The 21,252-nt window shown below is 47.9% G+C and overlaps 3 protein-coding genes and 1 pseudogene across 3 annotated transcripts; 2 read left to right on the top strand and 2 right to left on the bottom strand.

Annotated features, from left to right (window-relative positions):
- Nucleotides 1-656: 656 nt before the first annotated feature.
- RGLG4 (Ca(2)-dependent phospholipid-binding protein (Copine) family) lies at nucleotides 657-3,318 on the top strand. The gene is made up of 9 exons (XM_048685201.2): nucleotides 657-1,288; nucleotides 1,389-1,614; nucleotides 1,700-1,813; nucleotides 1,980-2,077; nucleotides 2,151-2,230; nucleotides 2,303-2,408; nucleotides 2,534-2,782; nucleotides 2,902-2,958; nucleotides 3,073-3,318. The coding sequence occupies exons 1-9, from the start codon at nucleotides 1,100-1,102 to the stop codon at nucleotides 3,157-3,159; spliced, it is 1,206 nt and encodes a 401-aa protein (XP_048541158.1). The 5' UTR covers nucleotides 657-1,099; the 3' UTR covers nucleotides 3,160-3,318.
- A 3,387-nt stretch (nucleotides 3,319-6,705) lies between these two features.
- Nucleotides 6,706-7,793, top strand: LOC125523842 (major pollen allergen Ole e 10-like). The gene is made up of 4 exons (XM_048688910.2): nucleotides 6,706-7,105; nucleotides 7,274-7,305; nucleotides 7,401-7,650; nucleotides 7,744-7,793. The coding sequence occupies exons 1-4, from the start codon at nucleotides 7,030-7,032 to the stop codon at nucleotides 7,767-7,769; spliced, it is 384 nt and encodes a 127-aa protein (XP_048544867.1). The 5' UTR covers nucleotides 6,706-7,029; the 3' UTR covers nucleotides 7,770-7,793.
- Nucleotides 7,794-8,006: 213 nt separating this feature from the next.
- MED21 (mediator 21) lies at nucleotides 8,007-10,620 on the bottom strand. Its single transcript, XM_048688909.2, has 5 exons — nucleotides 10,208-10,620; nucleotides 9,367-9,438; nucleotides 8,614-8,665; nucleotides 8,445-8,534; nucleotides 8,007-8,295 (listed from the first exon to the last, which is right to left on the bottom strand). The coding sequence occupies exons 1-4, from the start codon at nucleotides 10,514-10,516 to the stop codon at nucleotides 8,458-8,460; spliced, it is 510 nt and encodes a 169-aa protein (XP_048544866.1). The 5' UTR covers nucleotides 10,517-10,620; the 3' UTR covers nucleotides 8,007-8,295; nucleotides 8,445-8,457.
- An 8,869-nt stretch (nucleotides 10,621-19,489) lies between these two features.
- LOC147959907 (uncharacterized) lies at nucleotides 19,490-20,632 on the bottom strand (annotated as a pseudogene).
- Between the last annotated feature and the right edge of the window lie 620 nt (nucleotides 20,633-21,252).

Raw genomic sequence — 21,252 nt, 5'->3', positions numbered from 1 at the left:
CGTTTCCGATCGCTGTCATGGCGGATGTGGTGCACGGGATAACAATGTGGATCGGATGGGTTGTGGTGTGGTGTGCGCCGGGTGTGATCACCTTTAAATAGTGGATGCTGGTGAGGCCAAGCGTCCGGGTGCGTCAATGCCCTAACTATAATGACGATGAGTTTTGAACAAGCGCATTCACCATAGACGTGGCGCGGGCTGACACCCTCGGCCGGGGAGCCGCTTCAGTACCAGTGCCAGTGAGAGGTCATATCCGCCGGCGTCAACGCGGAGCACTCGCTCTAGAGCGGTATGATTGCGGGCAGCTGGCTTCGGGGGAGAAAGGGCAGGCAAGGGAGCGTCGGACGCTTGCGTGGCAACGGTCCAGACCCTGGTTTGCTTTTGGTTTACGAGAAAATGGACGTCCGGACCGCCGAGCGGACCGATACAGGACCACACTGCATGGCAAAATACGTTCAGACCGCGCGGCCCGGTCGGTTGTGAGTAGTTTGAGGGTTCATGTTGGAGATGCCCTGACTATAATAGATTTTCATTTTCCTTGAGGTTGCAAGAAAGAAAACAAGAAAATCCGACTAGCACTTCAGCGACACATAACGGACATGATATAAACCCATCCTTAGAATGACGATGAGCTTGTCTGCACTATTTTCGGACCACAAAGATTCGCGCCGTCTACCAGGTTGTCTTCCTTCCTGACTAGACATCGCAGAAAGAAACACGCTGACACGCAGGAATCCGCTACTTTAGCACTCACTCACTCGCAAAGCATAGCAGCGAATTACCGGAAAGAAACCGAACATTTAGCGACAAGTTCCTTAAAGATCACGGCCGTTTCAAAGACACGGAATAAAGAGCGGAAATTCGATGGACGAAGGTCTCAAGAAGCTTCGCTGCAAAATCCTTGCCTTGCTTGACGCATCATCGTCCATGATACAACAACCTTGGTCCAGTTCCATGGTCGTGCCTTGCTTCTCCGTGTGATCTTTGCTGCGACTTCCGAGGAGGAGGAGGAGGAGGAGGAGGAGGAGGCCGTGTCCTCCTCGCATGGTATTTCTAGCGGCCGTCCCCTGCCGTCGATCGCGATCGCTTCCGAGAAAGAATGGGCGGGGTGTTGAGCGCGCTGTTGGGCGGCCACCGGCGGAGAGCGGCCGAGGCGAGGAGGATGACGATGTCGAGGAGCGGTGAGCCGTCGGGACACGGCCGTGGCGGAGGCGGCGAGCAGCGGCGGAGGGCGATGCTGTCCAAGAAGTACTCGTACATACCGGACACCTTCACCTCCCTCGACCAGGTGATTGATGATGATGGGTCATCTTCATCTCACGCGATTGCTCCTCGCTTCATCTCCTTCCTGCCTGCGTGACTCGTTGGGTTAACTTTTGATTTCTCAGGTGGCTTCGGCGCTGCGAGATCAGGGCCTCGAGTCGTCCAACCTCATCCTCGGGGTGGACTTCACCAAGAGCAACGAATGGACGGGGAAGCGGTCGTTCAACGGGCAGAGCCTGCACAAGCTGGGCGACGCGCCCAACCCTTACGAGGCGGCCATCAGCATCATCGGCAAGACGCTCGCCCCCTTCGACGAGGACAACCTCATCCCCTGCTTCGGCTTCGGCGACGGTGAGCCCCCGTTTTTACTCCTTGCACCCAACGACGACAAGGACGAGTCCGTTCCATTTACAACTTGTGCTCTTCTTGTTTGCAGCGACCACGCACGACTACAACGTCTTCAGCTTCCACCCGGACAACTCGCCGTGCCACGGCTTCGAGGAGGTCCTGGCATGCTACCGGAACGTCGTGCCGCACCTCAGGCTATCAGGTGACCTCCGACGACCAAACCCCATCAACCCGTCCCGAGCTCCGGAAATCTTCCTTCGTTGGTCATTCTATAAAGTGGGGCAGGGGGGCAATCCCCTTTCGTTCAAAAAAAAAATCTTCCTTCGTTGGCACCGGTGAATGAACGATGCGCGATTGTCTGTGCTCAGGGCCGACGTCCTTCGCACCGATCGTGGAAGCCGCCGTCGACATCGTGGACAGGACCGGAGGCCAGTACCATGTCCTCGTCATCGTCGCCGACGGCCAGGTCCCTCACCTGAATCAAAAAGCCTATGCTATGCAGCTTGATTCGTCTTAACAACCTCATCACGGCGTTCCAGGTCACTAGGAGTGTTGATACAAGTGAGGGCGATCTAAGCCCGCAGGAGCGAAGAACCGTCGACTCCATTGTCATGGCCAGGTGATCATCGACAGTTTGGCGCGCACGCTTGCCAGGTTCACGATTTGAGGATAATAAAGTTTGACTCTGCAGTTCGTATCCCTTGTCCATCGTGCTGGTCGGGGTCGGGGATGGCCCATGGGAGGACATGCAGAAGTTCGACGACAAGCTCCCCGCGCGCGCCTTCGACAACTTCCAGGTCATCACTCAAATTCGAAAACAGAGACCGAGGGAGTTGTAGCCCTCTTCGTTGATCCAATCTCCCAAGACGAATTACAATGCAGCTTTACTCACACGTTATTATTTAACAACAATTGTGCGCAGTTTGTCAACTTCACGTCCATCATGTCGAGGAACGCGACGCTGCAGCAGAAGGAGTCGGCGTTCGCGCTGGCGGCGCTCATGGAGGTGCCCATCCAGTACAAGGCCACCATGGAGCTCGGCATCCTAGGCCGGTCCACGGGGAAGGCCAAGAGGGTCGTCCCGGCCCCGCCCCCGCTGCCGGCGTCGTCGTCGTTGAGGCGGGAAGCTAGCAGCGCGAACGCCGCCGCGGCGGAGCCAAGAGAGGATCAGGTTCAGCCAACTGCCCGGAATTACCAAGTCTTGTTTGTCTTGTGATGATCATGCATGGAGGATCGATCATTCGCGCCACCTTCTTGAACAAACTGACTGATAAATCAATGTCCATGCAGGTGTGCCCAATCTGCTTGACCAATGCCAAAGATCTAGCGTTTGGCTGCGGCCACATGGTAAGACATTGGAATTCATTTATCTAAGCAAATGTTGAGATGCATTTTCTTTCTATCAAACATGGAAATGTACGTATTTTACACATTTTTTATTGTTTTGTGTGCGAACGACAGTGTTGCAGGGAGTGTGGGGAGAACCTCGACAGATGCCCGATATGCCGAGAGACAATACGCTCCAAGCTGAGGCTGTACACGGGATGATTAATTCAAACCAAACTATGTCATAATATTTGTTTCAGTTTCAAACGCGAAGCATTTCGCAGATAAAATGCAGCCTCTGAATTATTCTGATTGCATGGTTCTACGCTTGTTTTTCTGTAAATAAGTGTGAGGTATTGAGGGGGTGTTTGTTTCCAGAGACTTTTTTGTGTAGGGACTAGAAAAAGTCTCTCTTAAAGACTTTTTTATCAAACGGGAGGGATTTTTTTAGGGACTAAACTAGGCATTTGGGACTAAATGAAGAAGACTCTCAAGGAGAGTCTTTTGGGACTTTTTGGGATTTTTCCAACAATACCCCTCCATGCACTCATTGGCCCGCCCCCCTATGGTGTTATTTGATTGTTATTTTTCTATATACTAGGGGCAACATGGTCATTTAATAACCTCTAGAAAGGGACTAGGAACTTTTTAGTCTCTGAAAACAAACAGGGAAGGACTTTTTAGGGATTAGAGACTTTTCAGTTGGAACTTAAAAAAAGTCCTAGGACTAGAGAACCAAACACCACCTGAAGCTCCATATCATCATGCGCGTAAGAATTTCTCTTCTCTAGCTTATCATGGACACTACACAAAGCTAAGGAAATAGTACTAAATGAGATCCATCTATCTGAACCTCACACACACTCGTCGACGTAAAAATTATATGAGAACAGGTCTTACGGGATAGCAGGTGAGACCCACCCTGATGGATGACACATGGCATTCACAAATCGTAAAGCATCTAACCTCTTCCCCCTCTGATTTCAAGTGGAGGATAGGATAGATGCTTTGTAATTTGTAAATGTCACGTGTCATCTGTCAGGGTGGGTCTCACATGCGGGTAGGTGAGAAAGTGAGGGAGAGAAAGAGGGGGCTTAATTTGTACTCCTACAAAAGAAGATATGCACCCGATATTAAATTAACAAGGCCTAAACAGCCGAAGTGATACAATATATTGGAAAGAACAATTCAAAAATACCGCCGACAAGAACAAGGACAACAAATAATGAAAGAACCGCAACTAAAAACACCGAAGTCTATAACCACCAAGAATTTGTTGACATAAGTTCAAGCGAATTTAGTGCCTAGGCGGAAATAGGTAAATACTAGAGGAAGTGGCCTTCGCCTTCTTCGAAAAAAGGACATGACTTTTTCATAATACCATCCCTTTATTGTCCAAGGTGACTCCCCACTAGTGGCGGCTCCAGAGGTCTTCTCAGGACTTCCATGCAATACTAAAAAATTGTTGATCCATTTGTATGCTGCTACTAGCTTGTTGTATATTTGTTGTCATATTTGTTGGAAATATTAGCACTTTTCCGATTAGATTTATCCACGAGTAAACAGTAAGCATGGCATAAAAGGTATGCATCTCATAGCGATACCTAAGCATGCTAGCACGTATAGAACATAGAATCAAACCTTCTATGAGCAGCACATATACGGCTAGCATAAGTACGAGTAAACGAGGGATGAACAGATCATACCCTCTGGTTGGCCAGGCCAACGCGGCGGCTGCAGCAGCAGCCTCGGCGTCGTCTGTGGCCTTCTTCTTAGCGGCGGCGTCGTCGGCCATGGTGTCGATGCAGAAGAAGTAGTGGAAGCAGAGGCGAACGGAGTTGGGGACGGATCGGGAGCAGTCGCGTCTGAGACGCTCCCCAAAAACCTTATTGCCGTTCTCCTGGGCAGGATCTCGAACGACAGGGTTCCGGAGGCACCTGCTCTCCCGACCAGCCGTGCACGCGGTCGTCAGGATGGGATCGCCGGAGGCAGTACAGAGCGAGGAACAGTAGATGGCGGCTAGGTCACGCGAGAGGGGTTCACTCATTAGGTTACTTCAATGGCAAGAGACTTCTTATATAGTCCGTAAGGGAGAAAGTCGTGGGCCTTGCCGAGGCCCACGACCAAGTCGACCCACTCCCGGCAAGGGAGTCGACAAATCCTGGCAACGCGGGTCCCGGCAAGGGAGTCGACGAATCCCGACAACGCAAGTCAGCCCACAGTCCAACGTCTTGGACAGTGGCCCACATGCTGAGCGGCAAAAATAAGCTTCGGGTCGGCTCATACCCGCGACGCGCGTGGCGAGGCGGGTGGCGGAGGAGGAGGAGCGCGCGTGTACCACTCCTCTTTCCAAACTCCCAATAGCAAGTGGTAGAGCAGCCCTTATAAAGGGGTCCCAACTCTCCTCAACTAGCAAGGTGAAACTAAACTTCTCATCACCTGCCATCTTATACATAGGCCTCAAGATTAACCAGGGATTAGTGTCTTATATGGGTCTAAACCCATCCATAATCCAATAATATTGCTATAAAATTGCACAAATGAAGAAATTTTTGGCTCCGCCACTGCTCCCCACCCGCTTGCCTTGGTTCAAATAGAATCGACTTATCAAACGACAGGACACTCACACTATAGCTCAAATGGCAACTGAGGAAAATGGACCGCCAAGAAAAAGAATAGGACTCTCAGCATGACCATCACCGTAAGCCACACCAAAAGCAATTCATGGTTGTCCACAAACCACACCCACGATGACTAGCTGAGAGCGATCGAAGGTCTGGTGACGACCCCTCCAAGAAGAGGGAATGATGCTAAAGTGTTGTTGTCGCTTCGCCCGGTAATCTTTCTCGTACCACAAAGCAAAAGTTTAATCATCCAACACGCCGCTTACTAATTCGAACCCAATTCACGCGACGCGACTAGTCAATGAGCTTGCACATTGTCGTTCTCTTTTCTCATGCTATAAGAATTAGTGTAAAAGACAACCTTATAAATTGGTGTCTCCTCTCTACTGTCAATGTGGGCTAAACTACATACACATCCCATATGCAAGTGAAACTTCTTTGAAATTTCAGTGGGCCAAGACCTGTTAGATGTAGCAAACATTGAGAAATGTGTTCATTGCTTGCAAAGTTTAATCAGAAAATGACATTCGTGGAAGACATGGCTGGAAAAAAAATGATGCTCCAAAAGGCTCGGAAATAACACGTTTGGAGTAGCGATTTTGTTTTCTTTTTCTTTTTGCCACGTTTTCAATGAATATCATCTGATGCTGAAACTTTGGAAGATATCAAAACATTTGTTAATACTCCCTCCGTTATAGTATAAGTTTTGTTAGAGATTTCAATAGAAACTACATATGGATGTATATAGACATATTTTAGAGTGTAGATTCACTCATTTTGCCCTGCATGTAGTCCGTATTGAAATCTTTAAAAAAAATGCTTATATTTAGAAACGGAGGGAGTATTTGCTAAAAAATCAGATTTTTTTTTTTTTACATTTTTACAGTCAAGCTCACATGAGCTCGAGCTCGGTTTAACCGAATCCTAACTATGGCAGTCTTGTTGGAAGTGTAGCATATACCTGATGATAGGTAGAAGCAAGCCTGCTAGCGGTATATTGATACTTAGAACCGAGTTTACCTCGCGTGTCGTGTCGTGTCGTAGAGATACCACGCGCACAAAGCATGACAGTGCTTGTGTCGTTTTTATTTTCGCGTCATTTCCTGGTCACTTGTCTCGTAAAAGCATGGTCGTAACTGACCCGTCCCCGATCCGGCTTGCCTGCTTCCTCTCCGTGCTCAGAAGAAACGAAGGCGTTTTGGCGAGATATAAATGCGGCAACCCCGCAATGAATGCTGGGCATAAATTGGATTTGCTATTTCCTTCTTTTTGCGGTGAACCGCTTCTGCAGCACACCCTTTCTGCTTCGGCTTCCCCCCTCTTCTTCTTCGTCTGCATATATACACGCACACACCGCCACGCCGCGAGCATGAACTGAAACGGCGGCACACACCTTCTCCTCTGCATCCTCACATATAACATAGAGAAAACAGTTTCTTGCGTCCTCTCTCTTGGTCACAAGAAAGAGATGGGTTCGGGTTCAACCACCGTCAGGCTCATGGCCTTCGCCTCCGCTCTCGTGCTGCTGACCCACTGCACTCACGGTACCATCACTCCTCAATCTCATCTGCATCCTCAACTTGCTCGAGATTCTCCGAATTCCGTGGCAAAATCTCTCTGCAGATGTACTACTTTACTGCTTGGTCTCTCATCTATTTATACTGTAGTTTCTAACATCGATCGATTGTTCTCTCTGTGGCGAATTCTTTCAGCGGCAGCGGCACCAAGCTTTCAGCAGAAACAGGTGAGAGGCATTCTCCTGACAGACAGCCTATCTTCATCTTGCTCCAGGTGCCATGTTCTTCAGCTCTTGATTTACTCATAGTTTTGCTGCTGCAGGCTGCGGCCAAGACGTGGTGCGTGGCCAAGCCATCGACGGGCGAGGCGGCGCTGAGGGCCAACCTGGAGTTCGCCTGCTCCGAGAGCGACTGTAGCGCGATCCAGGGCACGGGGGGCTGCTCCGCGCAGAACGGCGGCGTGCTGCTGTCGCGGGCCTCGGTGGCCATGAACGCCTACTACCAGGCCAGGGGGAGGAACACCTGGAACTGCTTCTTCAACGCCACCGGCATCATCAGCATCACCGACCCCAGTAAGCATCACACATCTCATCTCATGCCGCCGTTTCTCAAATCTCTCTCTTGTGCTCATCTGACCGCTTCTTTCTCACTTAACTTCATTGCAGGTCTAGGCACTTGCAAGTATGCCTGAGACCAGGGGGGGGGGGGGGGGGGGGGGGGTCACTGAAGCCGAGAAAATAAGATGTTTCTAGGATATATGTGTCTGTCCCCTAGAAAGTTTAGTGTGTTTGTTTTCACCATCAGAACTGCCATTGTTCGAATCAGGCATAGCTTCAGTGTTTGAGTGATCATGAGATGTCCATCCTATGCTTTTTCTTTGACAGTGAAATATCATTTCAGTTACCCTGGTGAACTTTTACCAGACCAATCCACGCAAAGGATTCTTTAAACTATTTCAGGGTATAGGTGTTACAACACTGAACTTTAATAACTCATCCAGCAAGTGCTCATGGAATATCAATGCACGCAAGTTAAAACAAGACAACATTACTGTCGACAAATCTAGCTTGGAAGCTGTAAGACATTAGGAACTACTCCCTCTGTAAACAAATATAAGACATTTTAGAGGCTTGCACAAGACATTTTAGAGACTTGTACAAGAAAGTAAACACCAGAATGCTGGAAATTCATGTCTCCACCAACACAGGTGCGGCTACCTGAAATGGCACAAATTTGAATGGGAGTTAACTCAAGGCCTACTTCACTATTTTAGGCTATGCAAAAACATCCCGTGCTGAAAACACAATAACCAATTGATGGTTGATAGTTTACTAATATACTGGGGAAGGATGCCATTCAAACTTACATGCATAATATTACTAATCTGGCTTCTTCAAATTTATACAGTTATCTGTAGCTTCATTAAACAACACTTCAACCCGTTCCAATTCCAGTTCTGTGGAAGGAACAAGATATATACATTAGCTGTTAGTCAGCTATACCATGATAAGAAGTGCAAAATTCAAAAATGTTACCAGCAGCTTCAAGTTGTTTCTGAAGCTCCAATCCAACAACTTCGTTCTCTGCCTGCAAATTTCAAGTTTACATGATTTGATTGCAGGATAAAAACAAGGTAAATGTGGATCTTAGACGATGCACTGTTAAGCATTTGCCAAGACAACCCATAAAACAAGAATTCGCTGATGGGTAATCGGGTACTGAAAAATGGTGGCCATTTTCTGGAAAATATCAGGAGGAACTAATTTTGTCCTAAAAATAATTACCATGAAACGTTATAAACTTGTAACATCAAGCATCTGCTTTTCTTCGGTTTAACTTTAAGAACACAAACGTTCATTACTAGTCTTCAGAGATAAATCTTTCAGGAGGACAGGTCTAACATGAAATGCTACGCACAAGCAGAACAAACAGGAGAAAGCATAACATTTGCACAATAGTATAATATACTAAAACATGTTAAACTGCCAGTAGCAGATACAATGAGACCACATCCAAGTGAAAATAGCAGATGTATAGTTGCAAATTACATGTTGCCGTCTTGTAAGTACTTTTCCTATAAATGAGGTGCTGCTGCATCCTTCTATAGCTTTCTCTTATGTTATGTGTAACAGATGCTTTAGTTTTCAAGTTTTTCATAATAAAGGGTGTTAGTGCCCTTTGATTCAGAAATGCCTGCTGCATAATTCCTTGTGTAACTATTTTGGTAAGTTAGCCTATGTTCGCTGATCATACTACTCTGATACTGACACCGTGAAGCTGAAACATACCTGAAGTTCTTGAATTCTTTTCAACTGATCCTCTTCAGATGACAGTGGTAATGCAGCAACAAGAGCATCAAACTGCATGGAAGGGACAATGTTTTTTTTACTATTGTCAGAACAATACTGAAAGTAGTAACTAGAGGCACATTTCAGCACAAGTTTGGTCTCTTTCGAGATTAGCAAAATTGTGCTTCATGTTTGTGTACTACAGATGAAATATGGCATGACACTATCACATGATATAATCATAATCGCAGAAGGCGTGGAAGACAAAGAGAGTATAATTATCACGATTACAACCTAAGAGAGGAGAAGTATGCTGATCATAATGTACATGTAAGACAAAACATGGGCACTTTCGCTATACTATGTGCTCTAGCTGTATGACACAAATGATAAAACAGACAAATTTCCACTCTAACAGCTAGGTCAGCTAACCCAATATATCGATATCACGGACCTGACACAACATGCCCTGCTAGTAATCAGGAACTATACCCTCATTCTTTTATTAATCACAGCATATTCTGGGTCTAATAATGCCTTATTGTTTTATATTGACCGAATTTAGGATAATGGATTGCAACATGTTAGCTAGCAGCTTTGTCAAAAATTTGAGAGTGCAATTTAGGAGGGAAATCGGTTTAAATTCATTCACAGAAGAGAGGCGACATCTGTGTTTGGAATCAGGATGATGAATTAGTTGCTAATGCCTTGCAGGTTTTGAATCAGGGTCATATATAAGTGCTCGTTTTATCAAAATAAGTTGTAGGAACTGGGAATTCCTCGAGCAGGTGTCGAACAGAGAATAAAAGGGGGGAGATGCGAGAGGGCACGGGATGCACACCTTCTTTGCGGCGAGGACGAGCGCGTGGCTCATGGCCTTGGGTTGCTCGGCGAGGTCGAGGGCCGGCTGGGGCGGCGCTTGCGGTGGCTGCGGCGGTACAGGTGCCGGCGGCGGCGCGCCGGGCGCGGGCGGGGCCTGGGGCTGGGGCTGGGAGGCGGGGCCGTCGGGGTTAGGGTTCGGGTTGAGCGGGTCGGGGTAGCTGTTGGAGAGGCGGACGGGCGGCGCGTCGCGCTGCAGCGTGCCGAAGGTGTTGACTGCCACCATGGCCATCTCGTTGAGCTGCTCCTGCAGCTGCGAGATGATGTCCATGCCTGATCCCTCTTCTTCCTCCGATCTTCTGCCTCGGAACGCCTGTTTCTTCCGGGACTCTGGAGGTCCGAGGTCGAACTAGCAACTCAGGTCTACACCGTTTATGTGGGCTGGGTGGGTTTCTTCTCCGTAATCACATTCCAGCCTCATGGCCCATCTGCCCGGTAATTTTTTCTCTTTTTTTTCATGGAACTTCTGAGCTTTATTCAAACAAAAGTGTTCACTGGGCAGTCAGCCAATAGGCTGCTAACCAGGAAACTTGGAGTCTCAGAGAGCCAACTCTTGGTTACAGATACATTACATGCACGCTGGGCACACAAGTGTGCTGGACCGTTTGCAGATGTACTAACATGCTGAAATACAAAAGAATGAAAACTATCCGCTAACTCATCAATTTCAAAGAAAACTGGTGCCACAACAGAGCGACTGTTGCGCCGAGTGTTCCATAGATTCACAATCTCCAGACTGTCGGTCTCCATAATCACATTGGCATAGCCTCTCAGATTTGCGAAGATTACTCCATCCCGTAGGGCTAGCGCCTCGGCGATCATAGGATCAGTGACCCCAAGATGGGGCTTGCACCAGGCGCCCATCAGTGCTGTCTGGGAGCGGGCGACACCCCCCGCTCCGCTTTTCTCCTCTGCGAACCGCACAGCTGCATCGGTGTTGATCTTTACTTGATCTGATTCAGGTGGTCGCCAACCATGTCTCGGTAGCGTTGCAGCTTGCTGTTTAGGTACATCAAGTAAGGCCAAGGCCTCTCTAGTGAGTTTGATGGAGTTCACCGGATCGTACTTCATACCGTCATGCGTCCATCTATTGTGAGAACTCCAGATGGACCACATTATAGTGATTATCGTTGCTCGCTCCTTGTCGGTGAACATAGACCCACATAAGATATCGCCAGCCCATGAGGACGGATGCAGTCGCGGTAGCTTGATGTCCAGAACAAGGCGCGCTTCGTCCCAGAACTGTCTCGCATGCAAACAGTAAATTAACGCATGTTCAAGGTCTTCCTCATGTGCTTGACAGAGTTTGCATAAACTGACATCTTGAATATGTCTATAATGTAGCGTCTTCTCGTCAGGTAGAATGCCACGCATGACACGCCACCAGAAGACACGTACCTTGGGGACAACTTTGAGAGACCAAAGTGATTTCCACATATGTGTTTGATCCACTGAAGTTCCGGTGCCGGGCCCTTCGCCTAGAGCTCGTTGCTCATTGCGGTTCATCAAAGCTCGGTACGCTGATTTCACACTGTAGTTACCAGATTTCTCATGTGCCCACGCAAGAAAGTCCTCTCCTCCATCGTGCCGTAGTGGTATATTCAGTATTGCATCAGCATCAGGTGTGGCAAATGTACCTCGAACTAAGTCTCGTCTCCAAGTCCAATTAGTGTTATCAATCAGATCGCTCACCTGTTCAACACTTGTGTTCGCTGGCTTGAGGATCGGTGACCGGGAGACAGTAGTTGGGGTCCATTTATCGGTCCAGGCATTGATGGTAGAGCCATCGCCCACATGCTGAACCACTCCTGCCTCAAGAGCTTCCCGCCCGGCAATGATGGCACGCCATACAGCCGATGCAGAGTGTGGCACTTGGGCCTGCATAAAATCACTGTCGGGGAAATACCTCCCCTTCAAAACTCTGGCACATAGTGAGTTGGGATTGGTCATAAACCTCCACCCATGTTTCCCCAATAGTGTTAAGTTAAACAGATGATAATCACGAAATCCCATACCTCCTTTGCATTTTGGTACCGTGAGATTTTTCCATGATATCCAATGAAGAGATCTTCTATCAATCGAACTGCTCCACCAGTATTTAGCCATACTGGAAGTCAAGCTTTTGCACACCTTCTTTGTAAGTAGGAAACAACTCATACTGAACGTTGGGGTTGCTTGTATTATGGATTTCAAAAGTGTTTCCCTCCCCGCGCACGCAAAGAGCCTTTCAGACCAGCCTTGCATCTTGCCTCTTGATCGATCACCTATGTGATCAAAGGTCCCGCTAGTGATTCTGCCCACCGCCGTGGGGAGACCGAGGTATCTCTCGCTAAAAGCTTCAACGTTCACCCCCAGGATATTTTTTAGAGCTTGCCTGATGGTATGTGGAGTATTCGGGCTGAAGTAGATGGCACTTTTGTCACGATTCACACACTGCCCGGATGCTTCCCCATATATCCGCAATATGGCATTTAGTCGTTGTGCACTGGTTGCATCTGCACTGAGAAAAATCAAGCAATCATCTGCAAAAAGAAGATGGCTGATCCATGGTGATCGAAAGCTTACTCTAACGCCTCTGCCAATGTTGCCACCATAATATTTCAAGAGAGAGGAAAAACCTTCAGCGCACAATAGAAATAAGAATGGTGAAACTGGACATCCTTGCCTGAGGCCTCTCGAAGGAGTGAAATATGGTTGTAACTCTCCATTTACTCGTATCGAGAAGCGCACAGACGTAACACATTTCATTATCAACCTGACAAGTGCATTGCTAAAGCCGAGCCTGAGAAGAATGGCCTCGAGATAGTGCCACTCCACACGATCATAAGCTTTCATCATATCCAGCTTTAATGCACATGCACTATTCCTTCCCTTCTTCCTTCTTCGCAAAGTGTGAACACTTTCGAAAGCAACCAAAACGTTGTTAGTGATCAAGCGCCTAGGAACAAAGGCGCTTTGTTCCTTGCTGATGATATCGTCCATATAGCATCTTAAGGGGTTTGCAATTGCCTTGGCTGCTATCTTGTACAAAGCTGGGCATAATGCAATAGGACGAAATTGAGATATCATATGTGGGTGTCGTACCTTTGGTATAAGAGTTATAGACGTGTCATTCAACCCCAAAGGAAGATCCCCACCATTCAAAAAACCAAGCACTGCATCTGTCACATCGTTCTTCAGAAGCTGCCAATGCCTTTGGAAGAATCCCGCTGTGTATCCATCAACTCCAGGAGCCTTGGATGGGGCCATTTGAAAAAGCGCTGTATGTACCTTCTTTGCATCGAATGGCTGATCGAACAACTGGTTCATCTCCGGTGTCACCTTCTCGGGGACATGGTCCAACAGCTCACTCATATCAAAAGCCCCTTGCGAGGTGTAAAGATTCGGATAGAATGACTGTATTTCTGCTTTGTCTTCCTCGGGATCAGCACACACCAAACCGTCAGCTCGTATAAGCCCACATATTCTATTCATGCGCTGACGTTGTTTGGCTTGTGCTTGAAAATACCCTGTATTGCGATCTCCCTCTCGCAGCCAACTTACTCTCAACCACTGCCTCAACTAGATTTCTTCTTGTTTTAGCGCTTCTCAAAGCTTTGCAGCGGTCTTTTTCTCCTCCTCGGACAGGCCTCGCCCAATGGACTGTTCCCGTATCTTCTCCAACTTCTTCTAAAGCTGTCTCACATTGCGTGAAAGGCAGCCAAACTCGCGCACCCCCACGGCTCCAACGTGCGTTGGAGTGCTCCCAGCGAATCTGCGATGCCTTGTAAGCCCGGGGTACGAGTTTGTTTCAGCCAAGTTCTCGTGACAAGATCCTCATAATCCCTATGGGTCTGCCATACGTTTTCATACCTGAACTGTTTGTGTCGACGTGCACCATGATCATGCGGCTTGTCTCAGATCTCAGCAACAACAAAACAATGGTCGGATTCAACCGCACTGATGTGATGCACTCGAATTGATTCATAACGCTGCCTGAAGGCTTCGTTTGCAAAAGCCCGATCAAGCCTTGCCTTCACGTTATCACCTCCGGCTTGTCTGTTATCCCAAGTACAAGTTAGTCCAGACCAACCCAAATCTTGGAAACCTATTTCTTCAACAACATCTCTGAAGGCGCGCATTTGCCATTCCGGTCTAGCCGCTCGACTAAAATGCTCATCGCCATACAGAGTCTCGTTGAAATCGCCCATGCACAACCACCCAGCATGTGGCAATGAATACAAAGTTCTGAGGAAACGCCAGCTATGATGTCTGTGTTGGGTAACGTAGTAATTTCAAATAAATTCCTACGCACACGCAAGATCATGGTGATGCATAGCAACGAGAGGGGTGTGTGTTGTCTACGTACCCTCGTAGACCGGCAACGGAAGCGTTGACACAACGTAGAGGAAGTAGTCGTACGTCTTCCCGATCCGACTGATCCAAGTACCGAATGTACGACACCTCCGAGTTCTGCACACGTTCAACTCGGTGACGTCCCTCGAGCTCTGATCCAGCCGAGTGTTGAGGAAGAGTTTCATCAGCATGACGGCGTGATGATAGTGATGATGTTCTACCGACGCAGGGCTTCGCCTAAGCACCACTACGATATGACCGAGGTGGAATATGGTGGAAGGGGGCACCACACACGGCTAAGGAACGATCACGAAGATCAACTTGTGTGTCATGGGGTGCCCCCCTACCCCCGTATATAAAGAAGGGAGGGGGAGGTGCGGCCGGCCCCTAGGGGTGCGCCTGGAGGAGTCCTACTCCCACCGGGAGTAGGACTCCCCCCTCTTGCCTTGTTGGAGAAGGAAAGGGGAAGGGGGAAAGAGGAAAGGGGGGCGCCGCCCCCCTTCCTTGTCCTATTCGGACTAGGGGGGAGGGGGCGCGCGGCCTGCCCTGGCCGGCCCTCCTCTTTTCCCTTAGGGCCCATGTGGGCCCATTAACCCCCGGGGGGGTTTCGGTAACCCCCTGGTACTCCGGTAAAATCCCGATTTCACCCGGAACGATTCCGATATCCAAATATAGGCTTCCAATATATCAATCTTTATGTCTCGACCATTTCGAGACTCCTTGTCATGTCCCCGATCTCATCCGGGACTCCGAACTCCTTCGGTACATCAAAACACATAAACTCATAGTATAACCGTCATCGAACTTTAAGCGTGCGGACCCTACGGGTTCGAGAACTATGTAGACATGACCGAGACACGTCTCCGGTCAATAACCAATAGTGGAACCTGGATGCTCATATTGGCTCCCACATATTCTACGAAGATCTTTATCGGTCAAACCGCATAACAACATACGTTGTTCCCTTTGTCATCGGTATGTTACTTGCCCGAGATTCGATCGTCGGTATCTCAATACCTAGTTCAATCTCATTACCGGCAAGTCGGTATCTCAATATGTAAGTAGCTTCACCGAGGTCTTTCTTTGAAAAAACTCCTTTCAAATATTCCTTTATGCTTTGCAGAATAATTCTACATTATATCCGATCAACAATATGTCATTCACATATACTTATCAGAAATGATGTAGTGCTCCCACTCACTTTCTTGTAAATACAGGCTTCACCGCAAGTCTATATAAAACTATATGCTTTGATCAACTTATCAAAGCGTATATTCCAACTCCGAGATGCTTGCACCAGTCCATAGATGGATCACTGGAGCTTGCATATTTTGTTAGCACTTTTAGGATTGACAAAACTTTCTTGTTGCATCATATACAACTCTTCTTTAATAAATCCATTAAGGAATGTAGTTTTGTTTATCCATTTGCCAGATTTCATAAAATGTGGCAATTGCTAACATGATTCAGACAGACTTAAGCATAGATACGAGTGAGAAATTCTCATCGTAGTCAACAACTTGAACTTGTCGAAAACCTTTTGCAACAATTCTAGCTTTGTAGATAGTAACACTACTATCAGCGTCCGTCTTCCTCTTGAAGATCCATTATATCTCAATGGCATAGAAATTTGCGAAGTACATACGGATCTGAATGTTGCAGACCCGTTGACTGAAACCTCTCTCACAAGCATAACATGATCAAACCCAGAACTCTTTGGGTGTTAGTCACATGGGGATGTGACCTTGAGTGTTAATCACATAGCGATGTGAACTGGATTATTGACTCTAGTGCAAGTGGGAGACTGTTGGAAATATGCCCTAGAGGCAATAATAAATTAGTTATTATTATATTTCCTTGTTCATGATAATCGTTTATTATCCATGCTAGAATTGTATTGATAGGAAACTCAGATACATGTGTGGATACATAGACAACACCATGTCCCTAGTAAGCCTCTAGTTGACTAGCTCGTTGATCAATAGATGGTTACGGTTTCCTGACCATGGACATTGGATGTCGTTGATAACGGGATCACATCATTAGGAGAATGATGTGATGGACGAGACCCAATCCTAAGCCTAGCACAAGATCATGTAGTTCGTATGCTAAAGCTTTTCTAATGTCAAGTATCATTTCCTTAGACCATGAGATTGTGCAACTCCCGGATACCATAGGAATACTTTGGGTGTGCCAAACGTCACAACGTAACTGGGTGGCTATAAAGGTACACTACAGGTATCTCCGAAAGTGTCTGTTGGGTTGGCACGAATCGAGACTGGGATTTGTCACTCCGTGTAAACGGAGAGGTATCTCTGGGCCCACTCGGTAGGACATCATCATAATGTGCACAATGTGATCAAGGAGTTGATCACGGGATGATGTGTTACGGAACGAGTAAAAGAGACTTGCCAGTAACGAGATTGAACAAGGTATCGGGATACCGACGATCGAATCTCGGGCAAGTATCGTACCGCTAGACAAAGGGAATTGTATACGGGATTGATTAAGTCCTTGACATCGTGGTTCATCCGATGAGATCATCGTGGAGCATGTGGGAGCCAGCATGGGTATACAGATCCCGCTGTTGGTTATTGACCGGAGAGTCATCTCGGTCATGTCTGCATGGTTCCCGAACCCGTAGGGTCTACACACTTAAGGTTCGATGACGCTAGGGTTATAAGGAATAGATATACGTGGTTACCGAATGTTGTTCGGAGTCCCGGATGAGATCCCGGACGTCACGAGGAGTTCCGGAATGGTCCGGAGGTAAAGATTTATATATGGGAAGTCCTGTTTTGGTCATCGGAAAAGTTTCGGGGTTTATCGGTAACGTACCGGGACCACCGGGAGGGTCCCGGGGGTCCACCAAGTGGGGCCACAAGCCCCGGAGAGCTGCATGGGCCAAGTGTGGGAGGGGACCAGCCCCAAGTGGACTGGTGCGCCCCCCCCCACAAGGGCCCAAGGCGCCTAAGGGGAGGAGGGGGGCAAACCCTAAGGGCAGATGGGCCTTAGGGCCCATGCCTGGTGCGCCTCCCTCTCCCCCTCCACCTGGCCGCCACCCAGATGGGATCTGGGGGCTTCCGCCACCCCTAGGGAGGGAACCCTAGGTGGGGGCGCAGCCCCTCCCCTCCCCCTATATATACTTGAGGTTTGGGCTGCCCAAGACACACGAGATCCTCTCCCTCTTGGCGCAGCCCTACCCCTCTCCCTCCTCGTCTCTTGCGGTGCTTGGCGAAGCCCTGCTGGAGTACCACGCTCCTCCACCACCACCACGCCGTCGTGCTGCTGCTGGATGGAGTCTTCCCCAACCTCTCCTTCTCCCCTTGCTAGATCAAGGCATAGGAGACGTCACCGGGCTGTACGTGTGTTGAACACGGAGGTGCCGTCCGTTCGGCACTAGGATCATCAGTGATTTGGATCACGACGAGTACGACTCCATCAACCCCGTTCACTTGAACGCTTCCGCTTAGCGATCTACAAGGGTATGTAGATGCACTCTCCTTCCCCTCGTTGCTAGATTACTCCATAGATTGATCTTGGTGATGCGTAGAAAATTTTGAATTTCTGCTACGTTCCCCAACACAAATATAGGCTTCCAATATATCAATCTTTATGTCTCGACCGTTTCGAGACTCCTCGTCATGTCCCCGATCTCATCCGGGACTCCGAACTCCTTCGGTACATCAAAACACATAAACTCATAATATAACCGTCATCAAACTTTGAGCGTGCGGACCCTACGGGTTCGAGAACTATGTAGACACGACCGAGACACGTCTTCGGTCAATAACCAATAGTGGAACCTGGATGCTCATATTGGCTCCCACATATTCTACAAAGATCTTTATCGGTCAAACCGCATAACAACATACGTTGTTCCCTTTGTCATCGGTATGTTACTTGCCCGAGATTCGATCGTCGGTATCTCAATACCTAGTTCAATCTCGTTACCGGCAAGTCTCTTTACTCGTTCCGTAATACATCATCCCACAACTAACTCATTAGTTGCAATGCTTGCAAGGCTTAAGTGATGTGCATTACCGAGAGGGCCCAGAGATACCTCTCCGACAATCGGAGTGACAAATCCTAATCTCGAAATACGCCAACCTAACAAGTACCTTCGGAGACACCTGTAGAGCACCTTTATAATCACCCAGTTACGTTGTGACGTTTGGTAGCACACAAAGTGTTCCTCCGGTAAACGGGAGTTGCATAATCTCATAGTCATAGGAACATGTATAAGTCATGAATAAAGCAATAGCAACAGACTAAACGATCAAGTGCTAAGCTAACGGAATGGGTCAAGTCAATCACATCATTCTCTAATGATGTGACCCCGTTAATCAAATGGAAACTCATGTCTATGGCTAGGAAACTTAACCATCTTTGATTCAACGAGCTAGTCAAGTAGAGGCATACTAGTGACATACTATTTGTCGATGTATTCACACATGTATTATGTTTCCGGTTAATACAATTCTAGCATGAATAATAAACATTTATCATGATATAAGGAAATAAATAATAACTTTATTATTGCCTCTAGGGCATATTTCCTTCAGTCTGTTCTCCGCTCTAGGCGCTCCATAGAATCATGTGAATCTCCACTCCATGGGGTTTGTGTCTTTCGTCCGCACCATCGCATCGATATGGCTGGAACTATAGTTTTTCAATTGAACTTCAGAGTCCTTAGACCAAAAGAGGCCAATACCTCCTCTCAATCCTTCACTACCAACCGCAAAACATCCCACGAAACCAAGCTGGTGCCGTAGATCTTCAACTCGCTTTGCCCTGATTTTGGTTTCCATTACGAATAGCAGGGCAGGAACTTCTTGCTTCACAATGCTGTGAAGCTCATGAACTGCCTCAGGGTTCCCAAGCCCCCGGCCGTTCCAGCTCATGCAATTCATTGGGATCGGCAGGGCTGCACCGCAGCCTCCACCAAATTCTCAGGTGTAGGTCTCTTTTTCTTTGCATCTCTCTCACTGTCATCATTGGACAACTCTTGGCCTTCTCCTTCTGATGGGTTTCCCTCACGGATGGCGCTACTAGATGGATTATTTCCGTCGGTTAGGAGAAGCTGACGGTTTGCAACTGGCCGGTAAACTTGCTTTGGCACCTCTTTCCTCTTGTTAGGCTGTGACTTGTTCTTTAAAGGAGAGGTCACTTCAGCATGTTCCTTGCCTGCATTGGAAGAGTTTCTTGACTCCCTCTGACTGCTCGTACGTGTGTTCTGATCCTTAGACGAGCTCTCGCCAGAGACAGGTTTCTTCTTCTCTTCAGGTGCTCTAAGTTTGGGGCCGAACTGTAGCTCCCCGTTCTCATCTCTTGGTCCCGGGCCGGGGCATAACAGATCTGAGTGCCCTAGGCGGCCGCAAGAGAAGCAAAAGTGTGGCACTTGTTCGTATTGGATGTCATAAAGATCAGTTTTCCCTCTCTTGGCCGAAGTTATCAAGATCCACCTCCTTAGTGGCTTGTTGACCTCAATGGAAACCCTAGCACGCAGATATCCACCTACATGATCAAACTAAACGGAGGTAGCATCCTTGTCAATCTGCTGCGCGATTAGTTTTCCCCATGTCTCATTGCGTAAGTTGTATGGGAGGTTTGGTACCCTGGTCCATAAACTGAGTCGATCGAACTGCACCTCATCAGGCCTCATGCAGTCCCTGAACTCTGCCAGAATCACCGCGTTCTTGCTGATATGCCACGGAGATCCATCCCAAATCCTATCACGATCTCTCCGGGATTCAAATTCTGCCACAAAGGTATTTTCTCCCATAGATCGGAATTGGAGTCCTCTAGGGTTTCCCCAAGCCGGCCGAAGCGCATTGGTTATGGTCTGGATGTGTAGGAGGTGTCGATGCAAAACCCTCCCTGCCAAAAGCCACTTCTCCGGTTTGCCTTCATCCATGTCGTCGACCACCAGTGGAGTCGCTTCCTCGTCGGTGATCCCAAGTTTTCCAAGTTCCTCTTCAAGCTGAGTCCTAGCCGTCCGGGGGGAGGCTGGGTCCGAAGCCCGACCATCGCCGCGAGAAGATGTCGCCATCTTCCCGCGGAGTCTCCGATGCGCACCGCCGGTTTTAGTCCTGCGAGCGCCGTCTAGTTCGCCGAAACCCTAATCGCCATAGCTGTTTAGGTTTTCGCGAAAAAACGTAGCTATTTGTTTTAAGCCATCACCTCCCGGTAACTTTTTCTCGGAAGGCCACTTATGATGTTTCGTAGTAGTATGTGCGTACATAGTTTTGTCTCAAAAAAATCATAATTTTCTGGTAGCGGGTTAGGAGCACTCGGGTGCTCCACCCCCCTATATTCAAAAATAATTTAGTAATACAAAAGATCTGGTTTTTCTGTAATCAAATATAACCAGGTATTATACTCGTATAAACAGTTTGGCTACGGATGATTTCCTGTTTAATCTTTTTATACGAGTGTAAGACTTGATCATGTTTGATTCCATAAAAAGTTTCATGATTTTTTGACATTTTATTAAATTCCTAAATTATTTTTTAATATACGGGGGTGTCACACCCTAGTGGTCATATGTGTTTTCGCTTCTATTCGAAGGAAAAAGCAGGGAAACCCCTACACGCCACTCACTGCAACAAAATGTCTGTCAGCTATATGTCTATATCTCGCTTCACGTGAGTCAGTAGCTTCTCTCTTGTC

Source organism: Triticum urartu, chromosome 7A, assembly GCF_056163025.1.
Source record: "Triticum urartu cultivar PI428250 chromosome 7A, HENAU_Tu73, whole genome shotgun sequence".
In the NCBI taxonomy this organism is placed as follows: Eukaryota; Viridiplantae; Streptophyta; class Magnoliopsida; order Poales; family Poaceae; genus Triticum; species Triticum urartu.
Note: the sequence above shows the minus strand (reverse complement) of the source record. Positions and strands in the feature narration are given on the sequence as shown.